At 40.6% G+C, this 21,855-nt stretch overlaps 1 protein-coding gene across 2 annotated transcripts in view; it reads left to right on the top strand.

The window, feature by feature from the left end:
* IFT122 (intraflagellar transport 122) overlaps positions 1 to 17,144 on the top strand; it is a 33,115-nt gene extending 15,971 nt beyond the window's left edge. For both annotated transcript variants that reach the window (XM_009709090.1, XM_009709091.1), the window contains 13 exons: positions 1,898 to 2,059; positions 5,020 to 5,186; positions 6,087 to 6,258; positions 7,378 to 7,480; positions 9,029 to 9,169; positions 10,207 to 10,304; positions 11,244 to 11,344; positions 12,516 to 12,681; positions 13,652 to 13,763; positions 14,214 to 14,342; positions 15,211 to 15,290; positions 15,911 to 16,075; positions 16,793 to 17,144. In XM_009709090.1, the coding sequence (XP_009707392.1) occupies positions 1,898 to 2,059; positions 5,020 to 5,186; positions 6,087 to 6,258; positions 7,378 to 7,480; positions 9,029 to 9,169; positions 10,207 to 10,304; positions 11,244 to 11,344; positions 12,516 to 12,681; positions 13,652 to 13,763; positions 14,214 to 14,342; positions 15,211 to 15,290; positions 15,911 to 16,075; positions 16,793 to 16,882 (1,686 nt within the window). In that variant the 3' untranslated portion in view covers positions 16,883 to 17,144. The remainder of the gene's footprint in view (positions 1 to 1,897; positions 2,060 to 5,019; positions 5,187 to 6,086; positions 6,259 to 7,377; positions 7,481 to 9,028; positions 9,170 to 10,206; positions 10,305 to 11,243; positions 11,345 to 12,515; positions 12,682 to 13,651; positions 13,764 to 14,213; positions 14,343 to 15,210; positions 15,291 to 15,910; positions 16,076 to 16,792) is intronic.
* The last annotated feature ends 4,711 nt before the right edge of the window (positions 17,145 to 21,855 follow it).

The raw sequence follows: 21,855 nt of genomic DNA, 5'->3' as shown, positions 1-21,855 counted from the left end.
GACCGTGTATTTTCTTACACATAGTACTATACTAAAATCAGTGCTTTCTGTTTTGGAGGGACTTTTGTTCAGATAGTGCTTCTGACAGTTGGAGATGTGTTAAGAGTGAAAAATCCTGATTAGCAGAGATTACTCAAATTCTAGTCATACGACTGAAACTTCATGGGGTAAAAAAAAAATGAGGATGTGGGACAACAGGAACTTATGAAACTGTCTTTGGGAAAACTGGAAAAATGTTGAATATTCAGTTAATAATTGGTAGAATACTACTGTGCTAACAGAGCTTAGTACAGAATACTTCATAAACATGAGTTAATTAAGCCTTTCCTTACCCCCTGGAGGTAGGTAATTACTATTATCTCCTTTTGCAGAGCCAGAAACAGGCCCGAAGAAATAAAATGACAAACTGAAGGTCTCATGACAAGTCTGTGGCAACTGGAAATAGAATTTGGGATTCCTTGCTTCCATACTGTGCTCTCATCACTAGTTCTTATTCTTTTCACACTTCTTGATATAATTTCACTAGACAATAACTGTCTGTCATGAGCACATTAAAAGACATGGTATCACCCTTGTCCTTCTACAAAGACAGCATGATAATGCTTAGTTTAAAGGTCTGAGTTGAGATGGCATAAAGGGAATTCTTCTTTCTCATGCTAATTAGATTTACACCTTCTCTGAAAGAATACATTCCTTGTCTTCCATTTCTGCAGAGCTGTCCTGGTTCTGTCAAAATGCCACTTGGTTGCAGTTGACTTTTCATGGTGTCTGACATAGGACAAGGTTCTGTGTTAGGGCACACACCTTTTTTTTTTTTTCCTTCTTTTCTTTTAAAGGATAGACAGGTAGATGAGAGCATTCCTCTGATGGTTCTTTTAACCAAATTTTTAAAGGGAACTTTCAACACCAGTCCAGTATCAGCCTAGTCAATAAGTGTCACTGGAAGGAGTCATGGCTGAGTCTGCTTTGGCAGCAGAGAATTGAATTTGTATGCTCATGGAATGCTTTTCCCTCTTTTGTGCAGTTTTCTTTAAATTCAATTCACATCTATATATTTCCTTATGAGGTGGGCTAATAGTAGTAATAATTTTATCCAAAGCAGGGTAGTAATGTGTTTCTAAGATACAGGAGAAATAGAAACATGCACTTTAAAACATGCACACATATGCATATGTGTGTGCGCATATATATGGCATTGATCCCTTGAAGTCAGTGTACCTCTGTGGGTCTGATTCACTTAAAGGGTTTCTCTGTATCACTGCACGCACTTTGCCTCCGTGGTCCCTCCCCACACAATCAAGAGTGAGCAGTTCCAATTATCAGGACAGTATGTGCAGGTGCTCTGGAAGCAGCTGCTGCCTACCTGAAGTCATGAGCTCTTGCATGTGAGGACAGTGGTGGTGACACTGGTTTTTTATTCAGAGGCAGGTTAACATACTTTTTGAATCTGCTTATTGCTAGCAATTATTTTCATATTTGTCATCTCACCCACACATATTGTTAATTTAGCCAAAATATATGCTAGTGAATTTCTACAGGAGAAAATAAGGAATGCATCAGGTGCCTTTTTTAAAATAGCATAGCATAATGATAGCGTGTGTTCATTTTCCTGTGTGAAATCAGCAGAAGTGATTTTTCATCACTTTGGTTTGTATAGTGACATTTAATTTTGCTCTGCCTAATTTTAATTAAGAAGGGATTTAATCCTTTAATTATAAATTCACCAGAAATGTAGGAGAGGCATAATTATCATATCCTGTTACAGATTTTTATTAACAGTTAAAATCTAAGCCTGAAAATCTAATTCTTCGATGGCTATTTCTCACCTAGGTCCTGATCATCTAGAATATTTTCTGCATCTCTCTTTTTTTTTTCTTTTTTTTTTTTTTTTCCCCAGGAGCGGAAGAAGCATGGAGAGAACAACAATGAACTGTTCCTAGCAGATGTTTATGCCTACCAGGGAAAATTCCATGAGGCAGCAAAGTTGTACAAAAAAAGTGGATATGAAAACCTAGCTCTCGATATGTACTCTGATTTACGCATGTTTGACTATGCAAAGGTAATAGTTTGCAACTGATATTTAAATGCAGAAATATTAACATACCTGTAACTGTTTTCAAAGTATGATCATACAAAAGGATTGGATGAAATGCAGGCATTGAATTCCAGCTTTATTTTCTCAATTAGTTGGTTGAAGTTCGTTTGGCTTATAAAGGGAAAAATCTTCTGTGTCTAGGTGTAATGGTAGCCTTTTTCTTCAGAGTCTACTACTGAGGAAGCAGATTGTGTTTTGTATAGTCTGAAATATGTCCACAGAATTCATAGCTTTTCAGTGGATTTTTTTTGTTGTTGTTGTTGAACACCACCAAAGGTGACTCTTTCATTGTGATTGTATAGTATTATCCATATTAGATTTCCTTTTTTAAAAACTAAAAATCTCATTTTTATTACTTTTTTCCCCATTATCTCACTTAAGAGTCCCTTTTTATTTTTTTTGTGTTCCAAAGATAATAAGGTAGTACATGCAAAGTGTAGGTGAAGTGAATTAAATACATGGTGCACTTCCATAGTATAATTAAAAATCTCTTTCTTTCAGAATTTGAACTTAAATAGTTATATTAGCTCTATATTAATGTATTTTATAACGTGTATGATATACTAACCTAGTATATTTTTGTTTACTATAGAATTTTCTTCCAAAGATTCAATGTGTCTTGGCTTTTTTCTTTTAAACTCTTGTTTCCATGTTGAAATAAATTGAATATGTTTTTTAAAAGCGATGTTTTTATATGGTGATAAGAAAGCATTACTTGGCTTTTAAGTCTTCTATGGTGTCTTCTTATCAAAATCCCTGAGAATGCATGCACTGTTTCGTCTCATTCATCACTCATCAAAGCCTGTTCTGCCAAATACAGGACAAAGACTTTACCATGACATGCATATAAATTGTTGTAGCATAGATTCCACAAACTGTGCTACAGAGAGATCTTTTTCTTCCGAGAGCTTAATATAAATACTTTGGGTCTTTGCTGATGTAAGTCTGACTTCCACTATTTTTGGCTGATGAGTCTTTGCTAGCTTCAGTGTTTTGGCTCCTCTTGAACATAAATGTAATTCATAGATGAAAATTTTCCCATAAGTCTTCCTAAGAATCTTTTAATTCTTGGCCGTAGTCATGTCTATATTTAACTAGCAGAGAGCAAAAGGTCTTGTGTCTCCTATACTTGAGAGTAACTCCGTGCAGAGGAAATGAAAGGTACTCCATAGCATATGAAGGAAGCTTCTTGTGCAGGGAGTGCACAATACATGGAAGAATATGTAAACCTCCCTTGTTCGCTGGTTATTTTTCCAAGGAAAGATGTATGGAGGGATGGGATGTTGTTGTTTTTAATGCTGCCAGAATTATGCAAAGGGACCCTTAGAGAATCTGATTTCTTGTGCTTGTGCTTGACTTTGATTAGCTCTGACTAGAGAGTCCAGACAGGAGGCAGAGGTCAGGAAGTCCTTTGATATCTGGTTATAGGCTTGTTATTGCAGTACCAGATCGCAAATTACTGAGGACTCACAAAAGGCTCGCTATATTGTAGGAAGCTGAACTTTTGATTTTGGACTTATTTTGGTGACCTAAGCTGGAAAACAAGTTGTGTCAAAGATATTGTTCAACTTGATTGTTTTTTCATGTTCAAAGATTATCATGACATCTTTATTCACTTCAGTCAGGGCTATGTTGCAATAGATAATGCTAGAACAAAATCCTATGTGGAGCTCATTGAAGAGCTGAGATACAGATGGGGTATAGTTCTGTACCTTTTGACTGACTGCATCAGGGAAACTGCTGAATTATGGTAGTGGAACAGATCTGTTCTGTGGGTGCTTTTTGTGGGTTTTTCTTGCCTGTATGTTGTTTTGTTTTGGTTTTTTTAAACCTCAAACAGAATTTACCAGAAACACAGGGGATAGGGTAATTTTCCACTCTCTTCTCACTTTTCCGTTTCTCCTCTGTTCTAAATTTTCACTTGATGAAAGCTGTTCTAATGGACAGTAGCCTGTTCTGTTAATAGTCAAAATTGCCCTTAATCAATCCTCTGGTATTGAAGTACTTCTGGTTTTGGTTTGGGGTTGTTGTTGTTGTTGTTTTTTTTCTCCCCCCTGGCACATGATGTCAACAGATGTGGATCATACGGTGCCAGGGCTTTGGTATTGGCAGAAGCAGCTGAACAAACTATTAGAAATATTTCCAAAATGGTCATCATCACAGCATCCGGTCTTGGTGTTTGCATTCCTTGCAGAAGTCCAACCAGTAGTTCAAAGTCATTCTCACTTTTGAGCAGCTGTCATTCCATCCTTATAAAATAACTTCTTTGAGATATTGTAATATAATTATCAAGTATCTTTGCAGAAAACAAAATTTTAGCCTTTAATTGATTTATGGCTGGGCCCTCTGATGCTAGCATATGATTAAGTGGGTATACTATTGTTAACGAAGCATGGGGTGGGACTAGGTCATCTTTGAGACTAAAACTGTACCTTCTTGGCTTGCAAAAGAAAATCTAAAACTTGGAATTGATCTATTACAGTTTTTGAGATCAGTACTATTTCGTTTTGGAAAGGCATGTTCCTGAAAAGCATGTGGAAATCATAATTTGTATCCACTTACACAGGATCAACAGAGAGCAAGCTTTCCAAAAAATCAAGTGGGGACATACTTATTACCTCTGAGGCATCTGTGTCATCCTTCTCCTGACTCTCCCAGAATCTATCACTTCCCCCTCTGCCCCCCCCCACCTTTTAGTTGAAAACTGTCTAAATGGGAGGCTTGCCATTGTTTCCTCCCAAACATTGGGCGTTGATGATTAGTTGCTGAAGGCTGGATCAGTTCATGTTGCTCTGTGTGCAGTATTTCTTTTCTTAGGAGGCATAATGATATTCATTAAAAAAGCCTTTGTGTATTTTAGAATTTAGACTGTAACAATGTTTGTGACCAGAAGGTAATGCAAACTTTTGATTGCACTGTTTCAGGATTTTCTGGGATCTGGAGACCCCAAAGACACAAAGATGCTAATAAAAAAACAAGCAGATTGGGCCAAGAACATCAATGAACCAAAAGCAGCAGTGGAGATGTACCTGTCTGCAGGCGAGCACATGAAGGCCATAGAAATCAGTGGGGACCATGGCTGGGTTGATATGTAGGTTTTAGTTCCATCTCGGAGATAATACATAATAAAAACTCCTAATGAGTTTTTACAAATTCTGCATAGTTTTAAAATAAGACAAAACTTGTTTGATATGTGCCTTTGTTTATATCAAATAGAGTATTTGAAGCACATCTACAATTAAAAATGTCTTAAAAGTTACATATACTTAGAGGGTAGGGATATAAATATGTTACGAAAACAAATGCATTACAACAGCAAAGAGTATGAATGGGCTCATCTGTAGTATGAGACTATCTTCTAAAATATGCATGACTTAAGCTTTTCAGAGTAATCATCGCAGCAGTGCTTGTATGTGAGAGTCTGTTTCTGTTGTTTTAAGCTGTTAAAGGTCATCATCTAGGTGGGCAGAGAAGACAACTGGAGGACAGCATCCCTAGAAATTCTGGGGTTACTCCTGTCACTGGTCGTCGTCCTTGATTTGCAATAGGTGACGCTTTGGGTTGTTTGCTGAGTTGCTGCAAGATCTTGGACAGGTCACTCAGCCTTCCCTTGCCTCGGTTTTGCTGTGTGGCAAAGGGGGTGATCTTTATTCGTGAGTCTCTTGTTTAGGTCAGAGTTGAGGAAGTGTGTCCCGTGTCACTTAGTCATGTAGGACCTACTCCCTCCCTCCATCTTCATGACTATGCAAAGAGTCTGAGATATGGAATTGCACGTACGGGTAAAGAATGAAGGAACATGTTTTGAGTTTGCAAAAGGAGAAAAAATAATTTGGAATGTTTACTGAAAACTGTTTCAAGTGTTGTGTGGTGCTACTATTATGATAGTTATTAAATAATATCTGACTAAAGGTGAAGTTATTACAATCATTAAACAAAAGACAAAACAACAAGGCAGAACCTGAAATATCTGGCTTCTTCTTACTGGGTCTAGGTTAATTGAAATTGCTCGAAAACTGGATAAAGCTGAGCGTGAGCCTTTGTCAAAATGTGCCTTCTATTTTAAGAAACTTGATAACCCTGGCTATGCAGCAGAAACCTACATGAAGGTTGGTGACCTGAAAGCACTGGTCCATCTCCACGTGGAGACTCATCGCTGGGAAGAAGTAAGTGTGGCCTTGATTTCTGTGTTTAAAACCACTACTACTTATTGTCTCTGGTTGCAAGAAAGGGAGACAAATGTCTGGCTCCCCCACCGCTGTAGTGAAGGGAGAAGCAGGGAGAGAAGCTTCTGTAGAACGTGATTCAGAGTATTTAAGTTGATTTTGTATGCTCAGTGTTTGGTGGTGGATTTGGTTTTGTTTTGTTTTGTTGGTTTTTTTTTTTTCCCCTTAGTTTCCTGGCTGAATGTATTTCTTGGTCTCACTTCTGAGCACCTTTTTTGCCTGTTGAGTTACAGTTGCCCACTTCCTATGGTAATCCATGGGATGCTTCTAGCCCATCAGAAAGAACAAATAGTAATTATATAATGGGAAATTCTATTTTGAACAGTATTATTTATAATTTGGACACATCTGAGTGAGAACACTGTACACATAATTTAGATCTGATGAATGTGTGCTGTGTTAGTGTGGACCCCATTCTGTAACTGGATTTATGCTTTTGATTAGGTAAAGTTCTAACTTCACTGTGTTTTTCCATAAAAACGCAGGTCTGCCAGTACCACCCACTTCACAGTTGGGGTTACTATTAATTTTGTTCTTGTTTCTTCACACTAAGTTTTTGATAGGTGTAGTTTCTTAAGGAAATGTTTTCAAAGTGCGGCTGGAATTGACAAACTCCCTCCCCCAATTATATGGGTGCTTTGGAAAATTGTAGACTTAGTCCTTTTGACTAGTTAGCAAGCTTAGAAAGTGAATCTAAACTGCATTATAATGTTATTTCAATTTCTTTAGAAGATATATTCAGTAAAAATAAAAATATTTTTTATCTCTTGCTGTGAAATCTACTAAATCTTCTAGATAATCACGTTCAAGTTTCCCTGATTCAGTAACCAGACTGTTACTATCCTTAGCTTCTTTTCTTTTATTGTTGATTGCTTTTTATTTTTAAATGCATTAGTTTCATACTGGAGAAAATATGGAGCACACTTTCTATTCTGTGTATGTATTTTTATTGTGAATTTACTTAGAGCTAAAGGATTGATCCCATGGAATATTCTAAACCTTTTAGCTGTTTAAACCATGTAGTATTCTAAAAATGAATTTTTTTTTTATTTACCTCAGGCATTTACTTTGAGTGAAAAGCATCCTGAATTCAAAGATGATGTCTATGTCCCGTATGCTCAGTGGCTTGCAGAGAATGATAGATTTGAAGAAGCCCAAAAAGGTAGGAATGTCACTGACACATCACTGGTCAGTTGAAATTTACTCTGTACTTTTCCAATACAGAATATGCAGTCTCTGCCCTGGAGAGTTTCTTGTCGATGGGATTAAAAACCAAATAGAATCTGTGTTTTCATGCCAGTCTTAAGTAGCTGGAGGTATCCTTATTTGATAAGAAAATGTGATATCAAAAATGATAGCATCTAAATAGAGGTCCAGGTTTTCCATCTTGTTGTATAACTGAGTGTGGCACATGGCAACAGTATTTGGCATATAATCTGAACTGTCTTTACTAATATTTTTATCACAATAGAGTGCAAAATATGGCGACCACCTTACAAACCTGAGTGGAAAGCGTAGTTTTTCCTTATATTTAGGTAATGTTGGGTTTGTACAAGTAAAATTTTCCTGTTTCTTTAAGAATTTTAATGAATTTTGTTAGGCTTATAAAATCACCTTTAAAGAGAACTGTCAACCTTCCAGCATGTGGACAGGCTTCAAAATTTAACTCATAAACTGTTCCAGGGACAAGGAGATGTTGGAGCAAGCTCCATGGGGAGCCAGCACGTTCTTAGTATACTTACTTTTCTCAGGTGCAGCTCCATGTGACTGTTACATCTGCTGTTCCTAGAGCCAGCTCAGATCTAAGCGTATAACTGCATTTGCTTATAAGGGCCAAGCTAGTGAACATGTCAGACGTGATCTGTCTCCACACAAAACTCGTTTGTGTGTCTCAGGCCCAAACCTTCAAGCATCTGGTTTTAGAGTGGTTTGATAGTTTGGGCATAGAAGTCTGTGAATATAGATGTATTGTTCCCAGTCTATGCTGCCTTGGCTTAGAAAATAGAAATGCCCCAGAACTGAGCGAGCTAGAGATCACTGTGTAGCTATGTGAGAATTTGGTTATATCTGAGTTAGCTGAAGTCAGGAAGCAATTGTGCTGTGGGCTTGGGTTTTTGGGGGTTTGGTTCCCCCTCCATCCCCATTATCCTATATGAAGACTGTGTTTGCCAAATTCATCTTTACCTAGTGGGAATTCAGGATCTGAACTTTATAATGGCTTCTCAGCATCAAGTAAAGAAGTGCTGTTAATAAATGATAGAAGGATATAGTAAATACTGTACTTTTGCAAAATATTCAGCATTACAAACCGGAGCTCTAACTTCAAACATTCATTTATTGTGGTTTTGAATGAAGTTGTGATTTGCAGTGTTTAGAGATTGCCATTGTTTGTATAGAGATCTAATCATCATAGCATTTTTGCTCTTTTCTATGTTTTAAAAAAAAAAAGCAACCAGCATTGTACAAAATGTATGAGCTCAAGAGCTGCTGAGACAGTGCAAAAGCCACAAAATACCTACAGATGCTTCTCATGTTCCATTAGTGTCGCTGCTTTCAAGGAGAAAAATACCAGTGTATAATCCTTTTTATCCTGCCCTGGATAGACTATTTGATATTGGCTGAATAGACTGCTCTTAATTTAAAAACATTAATTTCAGTTAATTGATATAATCGCATCTTAAAATCCTCTTTGTTTTGGCCTTCTTTGTAGCATTTCACAAGGCTGGCAGGCAGAGTGAAGCTGTAAGAGTGCTGGAGCAGCTAACACACAATGCTGTGGTTGAAAGCCGATTTAACGATGCGGCCTATTATTATTGGATGCTTTCCATGCAGTGTTTAGATATAGCCCAAGGTAGGTAACTGAAAGGAAGTTTATATTTGTTACCTTCTTGTGCATGAAGACAAACGCTTACTGAATTGTGATAGCATTGCTGCAACTACATCACTCTTGTGTGGCTTTGTTTTGTGGTTTGTTTTTTTTAGTGCTGTGCATAACTCTGGCTTGTGCTATTTTTGTAGTCCTCCTGGTTTTCCCATGTGCTTATTTAAAACAAATAAGCAGAACAGCAACATCAGCATGTGTAGGCCTCCTTTTGAAATCTGACTAGAATCAAAATTGTCTCTCCTGGGACCATGTATCCTCATGTATCTTCCCACGACACATGTTAACTAGAGAAGTGATTGGAGGTTTAACGTACTAGTAAATAAAAGATGATCTTGGAGTGTAAGATACATTTAGTATTTGAACATGGGTTGGAGAAGTACTTTACAAATTATTTCTACCAACCGAAATAAAACTGATTGTTCATTAGCTATTGTCTTGTCTTCTGTATTTCACTGGGAGAGAGGTGGAGCTGGTAGTTAATAGGTGTAACTTAGTAATCGCGAATACAAAAGATTGATAATGCTATTTGCGTGGTGCTATAAGTATCTTTTTTTTAGTCAGCGGATGCATGATAATGCTGATCTGTTACCCCTCAGGTATTTTATAGAGATGCAAATTTTTCCAAATGCCTTAGTAGTATATTTAGTATTTATGAAACAAATGTTTCAAAACTAGTATTACTCATAAACTCTGAAGTTATGGATGAGGTTTCCAGTGATGCACACCTACTATTTTCTACCTTTAACTAAGTTATAGCCTCTAGCTATGTTAAAACCATTTTGCCTCAACTGTTTTGTGTTTTACCATGCTTATTTTAGACCAGAAATTTTCTCAGAAAAATGGCAAGTCTGTATGATGTGTCACTTTTACAGGTAGATGGCATTTGAACTGGTACATACCTGTTTTGGAAGTGCTGATGCTAAAATCATAATATGCTGTTTTCTTCCGACTGAGTCTCATAGACTCCCTTCGGAGACTTATACTAATGCCTTTGCCTCCCGCAGAGAATGAACAACAGAAGACTGAAATGTTACAGAAGTTTCATCACTTCCAGCATTTGGCAGAAGTTTACCATGTCTATCACTCTATTCAAAGATACACTGTAAGATACTCACTTTAGAAGTTGTGTATTTATGCTTCCTGAGTGTTTTTCTTCAGGGAGGCCAGAACTAACTAGGAATAATTAATGACTTTTTCAGGCAGTTAAATATTGAGTGTAGATTAGTGATACTGTATAGTCACTTTATTTCTTTGCCTTCTGCTGTACTGTACATGAACTTCTGTTGTCTTAGTTCCTAAAAACTGCAGTGCAGTTTTAGCAGGTCTGTGCTTGTCTCATTGGGGCTGGAAGATAGGACGATGACTGACTTCCCATCCGCAGCCCTTTTTTGCTAGTTATATCAGTTTGGTTCCATGGTGACCTGAGCCTCTGGTCCTACCCAGGCTACGGTCAGCTTTTCCTTTAATCACGGGAAAACAAGATCAAACAAAAGAAGGCACCCTCGCTTAAGGGTTTTCCACAATGTGGTACGTCTATCAGTAGTGATGTGTGTAAACTACTCCAAAATGATAACCAGTCATAAGTGAGGAGCTCCTGCTACTTGCAGCAATTATAGTAATGTTGCAGCCACTGTTGGTGAAAGTATCTTTTGTAAAACATTTGAAAACCCTTGATCAGTGCCCTTGCCCAAAGGAGGACTCTGTGCCATAGAAGTCTTTGCTGGTCGGACTACTTCCGACCTTACAGTGTTGGAGGCTCTACACTGTTGCTGGCCAGTCTGCCCTCGTTTTTAAATAGCCTGTTAAAGATTCTGGTTTAGCTACATGGATCTCTTTCTCTCTTTTTCTGCATGTGGCAGGCGTGAGCTTTGGTGATAAAGACATGCAAAATCCGCTTGTTATATTCTGTCAGCACCTCTTCTTTTTGCAACCGTATGAAAGAAACACGGTACTTGAGATGTCTAGTGCTGTGATTGTTTAGTGATACGAGTTGTTGGTTTTCCAGCTTAGAAATCTGTGTCTGTATTTTTTTATACTGCAGGAGGAACCATTCAGTTTCCACTTGCCTGAAACCCTGTTCAATATTTCCAGGTTTCTGCTTCACAGCTTAACAAAGGAGACTCCTTTGGGGATCTCAAAAGTGTATCCTTCCGATACAGTACAAAATCTAGAAGTTATCTTGTGAGATACGTGAAAGGAATAATTGATGCTGATGCACAATGCAGAGATCTCCTGTAGGGTATGTTCAGTTTCAGCTGTTGGTTATACTTAATGGAAACTGACTTTTGTCCCGAAGGAAGTAATTGGCATCTTCAAACCATTGTGTGTTTAACTGTGCTACCTTTTTTTTTTGGTAATAGTTTTGGAGAGCTGTACAAATCAACTAACATGTAATTCTCAAAACCACCCACCCTGTCTGGTGTATCACCTTTGTCAGAGAAGGAAGTCCTAGGATACCTGTCACTGCAGCTGGATGTTGGCTCTGAATCTTGACAGTGTTGTTGCAAGGAGACTGAACTGAGACAGGAGAGGGGGGGAAAAAAACAGGAGCTTTTACCTCACACGAGGCTGGTATAACTGCGTAGTGTCTGTCAGGCTAACGTTTGCACAGCTTTGTTAGTGCACGTTGCATCTTTGGAGAGTACTTCGTAAATGGTCTGCGAGAACCCTGTGGAAACGCACCTGTCTGTAAAAGATAACAAGAAGGGTCACTGGATGCCACAAGGAGGCCTGATTTTCTTGTTTTGACTTCATTTTAGGCTTTGGATGGGATGTTAGCTCTCCGTTTCATAACTTCCTCACTTATAAATGTATAATCTTTCATAAAGTCTTTCGTAACGTGCCTTGTGATCAGTAGCTTTCTAAACAGCAGTTACTGTTATATACTGATGAAAGGGAAAGACAACCCTTGGTCCATGACACAGAGCATATGCTTTATTTCCAATACGATCATGTGTATTTAGTTGGTGTCAGTGGGTTGCTGGTGGTGTAAGGTTTTTGTTTGTTTGTTTGGCTGGAGGAAAATCCATTCACCCTAAACCTACTGAAATTCTGTAAATGGAATCAAAATATTTAACCAAAGCAGTGTTAGTGTAGGGTCAGTTCCTTACCTTGCTAATAATTGCCCACAGTCATTTTGATAGTCCTTTAACACTTGTTTTTAAATGGAGTTACATAAATAGATTTGTCTTGTTAAAGCCTGTTTAAAGTACTGGTGTTGGATATACCTCATTGCACAACTTCTCTGATTAGAAGGAGTATTGCAATTTTTCCTAAGTGCCATATGTATTTTTGTTCCTTAATGAAATTATAGCAATACATTATTTGCCCTGGCAAAACAGAGTAAAGCTCTTGGGGCATATAAACTGGCTCGTCATGCCTATGACAAGTTACAGGGACTGCAGATCCCAGCTAGGTTCCAGAAATCCATTGAGCTGGGCAGCCTGACAATCCGATCCAAGCCGTTCCATGACAGTGAAGTAAGTTGTAATGTGTTTCATGTTAGCCATTAATATGTGGCCTAATCCAAGAATCTGAGTTGCTGTATGCACAAGAAAATCTGAAATATAATATGCATAGCTCTGTGATTATAATTATATTTCTGCTGGAAACACAGTCCTTTTATTATTCTTCAGGTCAGACTTCCTTTTGCTCTTGAGAACAAATTAAAATCAGGCCTTTCTTTACAGGCAGCTTCCATCCTCCCTTTCCTGTCTTGCATCTACCTTCCTCTCTGCCTATTAATTCTTTCAAGCCTTTTTCTCTCCGATCCACATGCAATTACTCCACAGTCTTTGTCTCTTTCTTCAGCTGGAGGTCACTTTCATTTTTCCCACTCCTAGCACTCCTTCCCTCCTCCTCCTATCCCTTGAATGACCTTCCTTCCTTAAGTCTTATTTTAACACCTTTTCTTCTTTAACTGAAGTCTGACTTTCTGCAGTGTTCTGTAAAGCCGTGTCTCATGGAGTACTCACTAAAAATAAATTGTATTGTGCAAGTGAACGTGCACCTGGCCACCTGAAATATAATAGAAACACAATCTTAAGAACTGCCTAAAATAACTGTGCTCTTGAAGAGAGAGGAATTAATTGGAGAACTTGAATTTGACCAAACCTTAGAGCAAAAAACTTCGCTTTGGTGACCTTCTCTTTGACTTCTTTTGTCACTGTGCATTTGGTGCAGAATTCTGCTTCTGTTACTGCAAAGGCAAGGTGAAAATTTAATTGTTAGAATGGTGAAGACAGCTATTTTTAATGTGAAAACTTGCTGTTTTATTAAAAAGGGAAAGCATTTTCAGATGTGAAAAGATCTGATTTCACAGCAGTGTTTCTCCAGATTAGCGCTGATGTAATACCAGTGGTGTAAACCGAAGGAGCCCATATTTAATTGATTGAGTTCAGGATGTGCTGATCTGTTTACGATTACTGTGCTCTGTACGTGTCTTTGCAGGAGCTTGTGCCCTTGTGTTATAGGTGCTCTACCAACAACCCTTTGCTAAATAACTTGGGGAACGTCTGTATTAACTGCAGACAACCTTTCGTCTTCTCTGCTTCCTCCTATGGTGCGTTGGATATCACATTTCATTGTACTTTTCACGCAGATAAATATTAACTGAACAGAGTAGGTTAGTACTCAGTTTGTTCTCTCTGCAATGTTATTTGGTCAAACAAATCTTTCCTTTTAAGGTTGTTAGGTTTGACTAAGTGGCTGCCTCTTGTCCCAGGGATTGTTGGATTTCATTGCAAGGTAGCAGCAGCAGTAAAGCATTGCTTTATCATGAAACACGGAATGTATAAAGCGTTTCGTTAACATGGACACAGTTCTTTAAGAAGTTGTGAGGGGGTTTTGGTTTGTTTTATTTTATTTAACTTGCTTCATGAGAACACGTGGGCAGAACAGCACTGTCATAGAAGACAGAGGGTGCTCATTTCTTAAGGGACACAGTATCTTCCAGGAGGCATTTTTCGAGTTCTTGCAGGTCAAATGCTCCTTGCTTTTCACATCCCTTTAGAAGTACTACATCTGGTTGAGTTCTATTTGGAAGATGGCATCACAGATGAAGAAGCTGTAGCTCTCATTGATCTTGAAGCTCCAAGATTGAATAAAAGAGAGAATAAATGGCAAGAGATGATGAGTGACCGTATCCTTTTGATTAAAATTGGTTTCAAATCCTTTTATTAGGGGAAAAAAGCAACAATTTTGAATTTCCCCCCCCTTAGGTTTAAAATTTTCCTTTTGGTATATGACTGATGTGAGTACAATTGCATCGTGTGCCCTTTCCAAATCAGTATAACACCCAAAGTGATGTTTTGACTGAACCTAATATTTTCATAAAGCTTTTTGATCAGGACAATTTGGTTTCTAATCATGTGAAATACTTCTTTTTAACAGTGGAATGCCATGCTTTACCTATTCTGTTTTATCTGCTTTCTGTAAAGAATGGGGAGAATCTGAAGTGCGTTACTCACTTTCAATAACAGCTTGCTTTAGAGGCTGTCTTCTCTTAGCCAAGGGAAACCGGCACAGACTTTCTTCTTAACCATTCCTGTTGGAATCTGTCTTGTAATGCTTTGGCATCCAGAGCTCCCAGTTGCTGTGGGGGCCATATAATATTGAGTGTAGGGTAATGCACAAGAAAACACAATCTCTGACTAAAGCTACTCAAAAACGTAATTTAAATAGGTTGCTTCATTTGCTTTTTGTCGTCTGTCAGAAGGGGGCAGAGAGGGAAAGAAGGCAGAGCTGATGTCATGCTTGGTTGTGGTCAGTCTTGCCGTTCTACATTGCAGCTGCAATGATAAATTTCCCCAGTCAGTGTGAATCACAGCAAGCCCTTCTCTAGTACTTTCTATAATGATCTGGGCACTGTAGCAGTTTGAGAATACTCTGGAGCAACAAGGATACCAGTCCTGCTTGTAAACTTTCATATTTATTCTGTGAGTGTATTTATACTGTGAGGACAGCTAATTTTACAGGAACTCTTTTCCTTCCTTAAGAAACACATCTAGATGCACAGAGTTTGAGGCTTGATGACAATACAGATATTATTGAAGATGATGATCCCTTTACAGCAAAACTGAGCTTTGAGGTAAGAGCCTTACCTGTATCTTCCAGTTGTTTCTTTCTTGCTACCAACAGAAATGAATAGAAGATTTTAACTTACAACCCATGCCGCTCTTCTGGTGTGAGTGTGTTAAAAGACTACCACAAGAGAGACACAAAGCAGGGGACTGGAAGAGAGGGATGGCACTTGAGATGGAAAGGGATTTACTGTTAACATGTCTCTTAAATCCCCCAAACCCACAAAACAACAAAGATCGTAAAGTTAACGTTCCTGGAATTTGGTTTTATCGTCATACAGTGATACAATGGGGCTGTCTCCCAGGGTGTTTCTGTCTCTAGGAAGTATACCTATAAAACAGTCATTACTGTGAGGTTTTAATAAAGACTGTGGGCATGGGTGTTACTTACTAGGAATTGTGTTAAAATGAATAATGGAAGCTCACTGAAACCAAGTTAGAGATGTGGCTGGATGCTGCAGTCGCTGAAGATATTGATAAAACTGACAGTGTGGTGCGACTAGACTCAGACCTATTCTATATTAGCTTTTTCTACTGAATTTTACTTTGCTTCTTACAACATCTTATTAATCCTCAAAGGACTTTGCAGTTGGTAACAGTAATTCTTTCTAAACCTCCTCTCCTGCAGCAAGGAGGCTCAGAATTTGTTCCAGTGATTGTAAATCGTGCTGTTCTCCAGTCAATGAGCCGGAGGGATGTCCTGATTAAACGCTGGCCAAAGCCATTGCGGTGGCAGTACTACCGTTCCCTGCTACCGGATGCCTCCATTACCATGTGTCCATCATGTTTTCAGGTAATGTTTTCTTGGAGAGGTTTAAAACAAAACAAAACAAAACCCTAAACTACTGAGAACTCTATGGCTAAAACAATTGTAATCATTGAAACCTCATACTTTAAAATGTATCCAACAAATTCCTGAATGATGTAGAGACAGAGAAGGCAATGAAAACTAAAAACTAAGCTGTGTGATGCACAGAGGAACAGCTGCCTTCTGAAAACTTTGAGGTAGCTGAATTTGAGAAGTTGCAATGACAGCAGTCGGAGCCTCTCGAGCAGACCTTGGCTGAACAACGAATGCCAATTTGTATTTATTTCTTTTTGCTCTGTCTCTGTGACTTTCAACCTGTTCTAGCAGGGAAAATCAGTTAGTAACTAAGTTAGCTTGTGGTTCAGTCCTTCTCCCTCTCCTTCCCCTCTCAGGAATGGATTTTTGAAATACTGGAATTCAGTCATGTTTGCTTACACAGAAACTGTCTAATTTTTGTCCTTCCTTCTGCAAAAGTAATTAATTGGTTTGTGCCTCTTTAGCAACATTAGCAGTGGTCTGTGAAACACTAGCTGCTCTTTTCCAGGTTATAGCTCTCGCAGGCAATTGAAAGTAAGAGGACCAATTCTCTTGTAAAGGTAGCTTCAGAATGTCTGTGCCATAGAGAAGAAGTTGAGCTCTGTTTGCGTTTTCTTTGAGCAAGTCACAGGCTAACTGGTCCCTAAATCTGTTCCTAATTAACAGATGTTTCACACAGAAGACTATGAGCTTCTCGTACTCCAGCATAATTGTTGTCCGTTCTGTCGTCGGAGAATAGATGAGTCAAGCCAATGAAGGAAAACCCATCTTATACCTCAACTGACAGACTGCCCTATTGGCTTGACAAAACACTTCTTAGATTCACACTGTTTTCCTGACAACTTAGTTAAGTCATCTTGTTCCATTTTGTACATAAGAGTGGAACTGAGCTGAAGAAATGTAACTATTTTTTTGAAAGGAAAATGTCTGTTGTTTGTGAATGTTGTCTACATTTCCCAGGCAAGCAGCTGAAGTGCTACAGATTTTTACAGGAATGTTTCTAGGGTCAAGTTCAGCCTTGAAGTAATTGTTGCTTTTACTCTAACTTGTTGTTAGGACTTGATTTGCTCCTTAGTATGTACCCGTTACTGACAGATCTTCAAATAAATGGGACTATTTTTCACTACACTTTGTCTCAGAATTTGCTATAATGCTGCTGCTTCTGAGCTTGAGATTTATTTTTTTTTCCTTCTATTCCAGTTAGGCAAGAACAGCATTAGAGTTTAGAGCTCTTAAAATGTGATCTGAAGAGTTACACTGATCTTGGCATTGAGGACCGTCTCACAGCCACAGTGAGAGGAAGAGAGGGCAAAGCTTTTAATCTGAATAGAATTCACCCTTGTTAAAATGCAAAATGCCAGGTCGTGCATGGAAGTATGCATTTCACGTTAACCAAGCTACCCAGACATAAGTACCTCAACTGCCCACTGCCACATACGTAATCCTAGTTAACATTAGCATGTTCACCACTAACAAAAGAAACACCACTGACCTGATGGGCTAAACTGAATGTATTTGCACACTTGCAAATGTGCCAGGGTGCCAGGCAGGAATACCGAAGCAGCTGAGGGCTCAGTCAGCCAGTGGTTTTCCACAGCACCTCCTCTGTACTGAAGATAGGAGAGTTCTTTGCTCTTTGCTGAGAAAATGGTAAGTGATATAACTTGCTGCGGTACTAAAATCATGGGGTAGTTCCCATGACTCCAGGCATCCTGTCAGTTCTTGTGGCATTTGTGATATGAGAGTACCTTTGTGGTGTGGGTGCACACCCCTGCCTGAGCTCGCTGTCCTGGTTTTGGCTGGCGTAAAGTTAATTTTCTTTGTAGTAGCTGGTATGGGGCTGTGTTTTGGATTTGTGCCGAGAACAGTGTTTATAACCCAGGGATTTTTTGTTGTTGTTGCTGAGCAGGGCTTACACAGAGTGAAGACCTTTTCTGCCTCTCACCCCACCCCACCAGCACGTGGGCTGGGGGGGGCACAAGGAGTTGGGGCGGGACATAGCCAGGACAGCTGACCCCAACTGACGAAAGGGATATCCCATACCGTATGATGTCATGTTCATCATATAGAGCTGGGGGAAGAAGAAGAAGTTGGGAGTGATGGTGTTTGTCTTCCCAAGTCACCGTTACGTGTGATGGAGCCCTGCTGTCCTGGAGATGGCTGAACACCGGCCTGCCCATGGGAATTGGGGAACGAATTCCTTGTTTGCTTTGCTTTCAGGTGCGGCTTTTCCTTTCCCTATTAAACTGTCTTTATCTCAACCCACGAGTGTTCTCACTTTTACCCTTCCAATTTGCTCCCCCATCCCACTAGGGGGGAAGTGAGCGAGCAGCTGCGTGGGGCTGGGTTGCTGGTGGAGTTAAACCACGACACTTGCGCAGGTCCCTTGGCTGTCGTGCTGACCAGCGGAGTGACATGCTAAAGGAGTATATTTCTGAGCAGTGTTTCCCACCATTGTTTCAGGCCACAGCCATGGACAAACAATGTGTAGAGGTGAGAGGAGATGGACCTGCTGCCTTCCACTTCAGCCTCTTGCTGAGGCTGAGAGGATTGTAATGACGCACCTGCTTGGTGGGTCAGTCCCAGGCGGCAACTAAGCCCCCCTCTGCCCCCCCCTCCACCACCTCCTTGCAGGACTGAGGAGAAGACCAGAAGAGCAAAAGCAGAGAAGCTCAGGGGTTGAGATAAAGACAGTTTAAGAAGTGAGGCAAAGCTGTGCGTGCAAGCAAAGCAATAAGGAATTTATTCACTGCTTCCCAGTGGCAGGCAGATGTCCAGCCTGCTTCCTGGAAAGCAGGGTCTCAGCACGAGTTAACGGTTACTTGCGAAGGCAAACACCACAACCACAACATCCTCCCTTCTTCCTCCTTTCCCTGAGCTTTTATTTCTGAGCACAACATCGTCTGGTGTGGAATACCCCTTCCACCAGCTGTCCCAGCTCTGTACCTTCCTCACTTCTTAACCAGCTCTGGCATATTGCTGGGGGGGACACAGCAAGGAAAAAGAAAACCTCTGTGCTGTGCAAGCACTGCTCAGCTATAGCTGCAACACTGGTGTGGTACCAACACAGGTTTAGACACAAATCCAAAACACGGCACTGCATGGCTGCTATGAGGACAGTTAACTCCGTCCCAGCCAGACCCAGCACACCCGTGTACTCCTGAGGGTGGTCTCTGAGGAGTTCTCTGACAGTGGGAGAATTTGCATAGGTAACCAGCTGGGCTGGACTGGAGCTGGGAAGCAATAGGTCTCTTGACTTTAATCCAGTATAAATTGTGCCCATGTTACCGTGAGTTCTATTGTTGTTATGATATCCTGTCTGTCACAGACTCACTTTGTTTTGAGTGGGAAATGATACTCTACTTCACTCTCTTAAGCTATTGGCGAGGTGGTTGGGTGCTGGTAAAGCAGCTACCGTGTAAACAGCACTTTGCACCTGAGACTAGTGATGTCTCTGTGTCTGCTTGAGTTCCACTTGAAAGTGATGCCCTGCAATGGCACTATGGGGTTTCTGAGTCCCTCAGTGGTTCCTGACCAAGTTTGCTTAATTTAGTGCTTTAAAAGCATTCTTTTAAAAATGGTTTTCTAATAACTGCTTGTCTGCTTTTTGACTCATCTGTCACTGTTTGCAGTGAAGACTTTGCTATTGACATGGATAAACAATGCTGTTTGAGATGTGAGCCAGGATGGAATTCGGCTTGTTCTCCCAGAATTGAGCTGGCTTTGCAGAGCTAGTGGGAATGAAAGATTATAAAAATAAATAGATAGGGTTTGCCATGACACAGAGAAAAAAATGGATCAAGCAGTTTTTTGGATCAAGTTTTTTTTCTTTTTTTTAAACAACTCTGTGAATAGTCTAGGTTTGAAAAGTATATTGGGCTTTTCCAGGCAAAAACATACCTGATGCATCTCACACTCCAATGCCTCGAGCATTGGAACTCTCGGGTAACTCCATGACAAGGGGTCCCTGGACGTACAAGAAGTCGGCACACCACAGCGCTTTTGTCTGAAGCTATTGTGAGCAGTTGACCAACTGTTTTCTTTGATTCCTACCTCATTACTGCTTGCCTGTACCCCAGTGGTGACGCACGCCGGGCCCTAAGCTCTGAGCAGCAGCTGCTAACCTCAGCAGTGGCTTATTGCATCAGAGCTTAAGGTGGCATATTTGTGTATTAGGAAGATAAACGGTTAATCCTTCTTGTATGCCCAGGTACAAGCATGAACAGCTGCATTTGCAATTAGATAGTGGCACTGCTCGGGCCTTGGCAACACGTGTGAAAAGTTAATTGAGAGGGACTTAGGATGAGCAGAGTGTGTGTGAGGATGTGGTATTTTCACGTTAACACCAAGGAAGACCTTTGGGGCTGTCCAGAGTGATCGTGGCCTGCCTTTGGCTACAGCCAGCCAGGTCTGCCTTTGTCCATGTTGCCAGCACTGCAGCTCCTTTGGACCTTCCCCACTGAAGAGTGAAGGTTTCCCGGCTCGGTCTCTTCTTTAGAGTACAGCACTTTGTGCTCTTTTGCTTTAAACTTTTTGCATGTGCTAAACTAACCCCCCAGGGAACACTGGTGAAAACTAGGCCAGGACTGAAGGAAGTTTATTAAGGCCAAGAGGATGTGAGCTTCTGCCCACCTCACACCCGTGAACTCCAGCGGCTCTGGCACATCCTCCTGTGCTGGATGAGGCACTCGCAATTCCCCGCTTCTCTGCTCCTGGCTGCAGGGAACGCTCGGCTCTCGGCTCAGCCCCCCGGCTGCAGCCAAAACAGCAAGGGGAGGTGCTCAGGTCCCCTCCAGCCTCTGTCCCCTACCAAGGGGCAGAGCCCACAGTCCTTGCTGAGCTTCGGTGGGGAACCAGCTGATACCTGCCTGCCAGCTGGAGTGTTATCAACTGCTAATGAGAAAGGTGGTAAACAGTGGGTGGAAAAAAGAGAAGAGACGGGGAAAATAGCTTTGGAGCTTAAAAGACTGATCATGGTGGTGTGAACTGTAAGGAACCATGTTCTCCAGAAGAGAGATCCTCTGTGGTTGGCTTCATTGTGCTCGCTCTGCTGTATGTGTTGTCCCATTAGCTCTGAAAAATTAAGAAAAGGTCTAACTTGGTTACTGGTTGGCACAAAGAACGTTTTAAGCATGATTGAGTGCCTTGAGTGGGGAGGCAGAGAGACACAGAGGACACAGGAGGCTCCAATGATGGCTTCCTCTGTGGAATTTGACAATTCTGCAAGGTTTCGAGGAGACCGAAGATGTCTGTCAACCAGCACATAAAGTTGAGTCTTGGCTTCAGCTCAGAACCTCCCTTCAGTGCCCTTGTCCAGCAGCCTTCTCAGCACGAGTGCAGAATGATACCTGTCCAGGACAGATGGACTAGGTTATTTATTAGGTGTTACCAATGTAACTGGCATGACCCAAACCACATACAAAACCAGGCACAGAGGAGATGGTACAACTGGAAACCTGCTAGCAGGGTCAGTGTTTCACTGTGGTGTTCAAACCTCCCCAACCAAATCCTGTAGCAGAAAATGAGGTGGCTGAGAGCATGTGGAAGAAGGGCTGGTGATGCTCGCACCGCTTGAGAGCACCCTTCTGCAGCCTCCCACAGGGATTGGCAGCTATGGTGGGGACGGCTCTCCAGTGGGGACTATCTGGTGCCATGGACCCGATTTCCCCTTGTAAGAACAGGCCTGGGACACCCCTGTATCCCTGACGGACCACACCACGCCACACCTG

This window comes from Cariama cristata, unplaced genomic scaffold (genome assembly GCF_000690535.1).
Source record: "Cariama cristata isolate BGI_N322 unplaced genomic scaffold, ASM69053v1 scaffold20441, whole genome shotgun sequence".
In the NCBI taxonomy this organism is placed as follows: domain Eukaryota; kingdom Metazoa; phylum Chordata; class Aves; order Cariamiformes; family Cariamidae; genus Cariama; species Cariama cristata.
The sequence above is the reverse complement of the archived record's forward strand: the minus strand, read 5'-3'. Positions and strand labels throughout refer to the sequence as shown.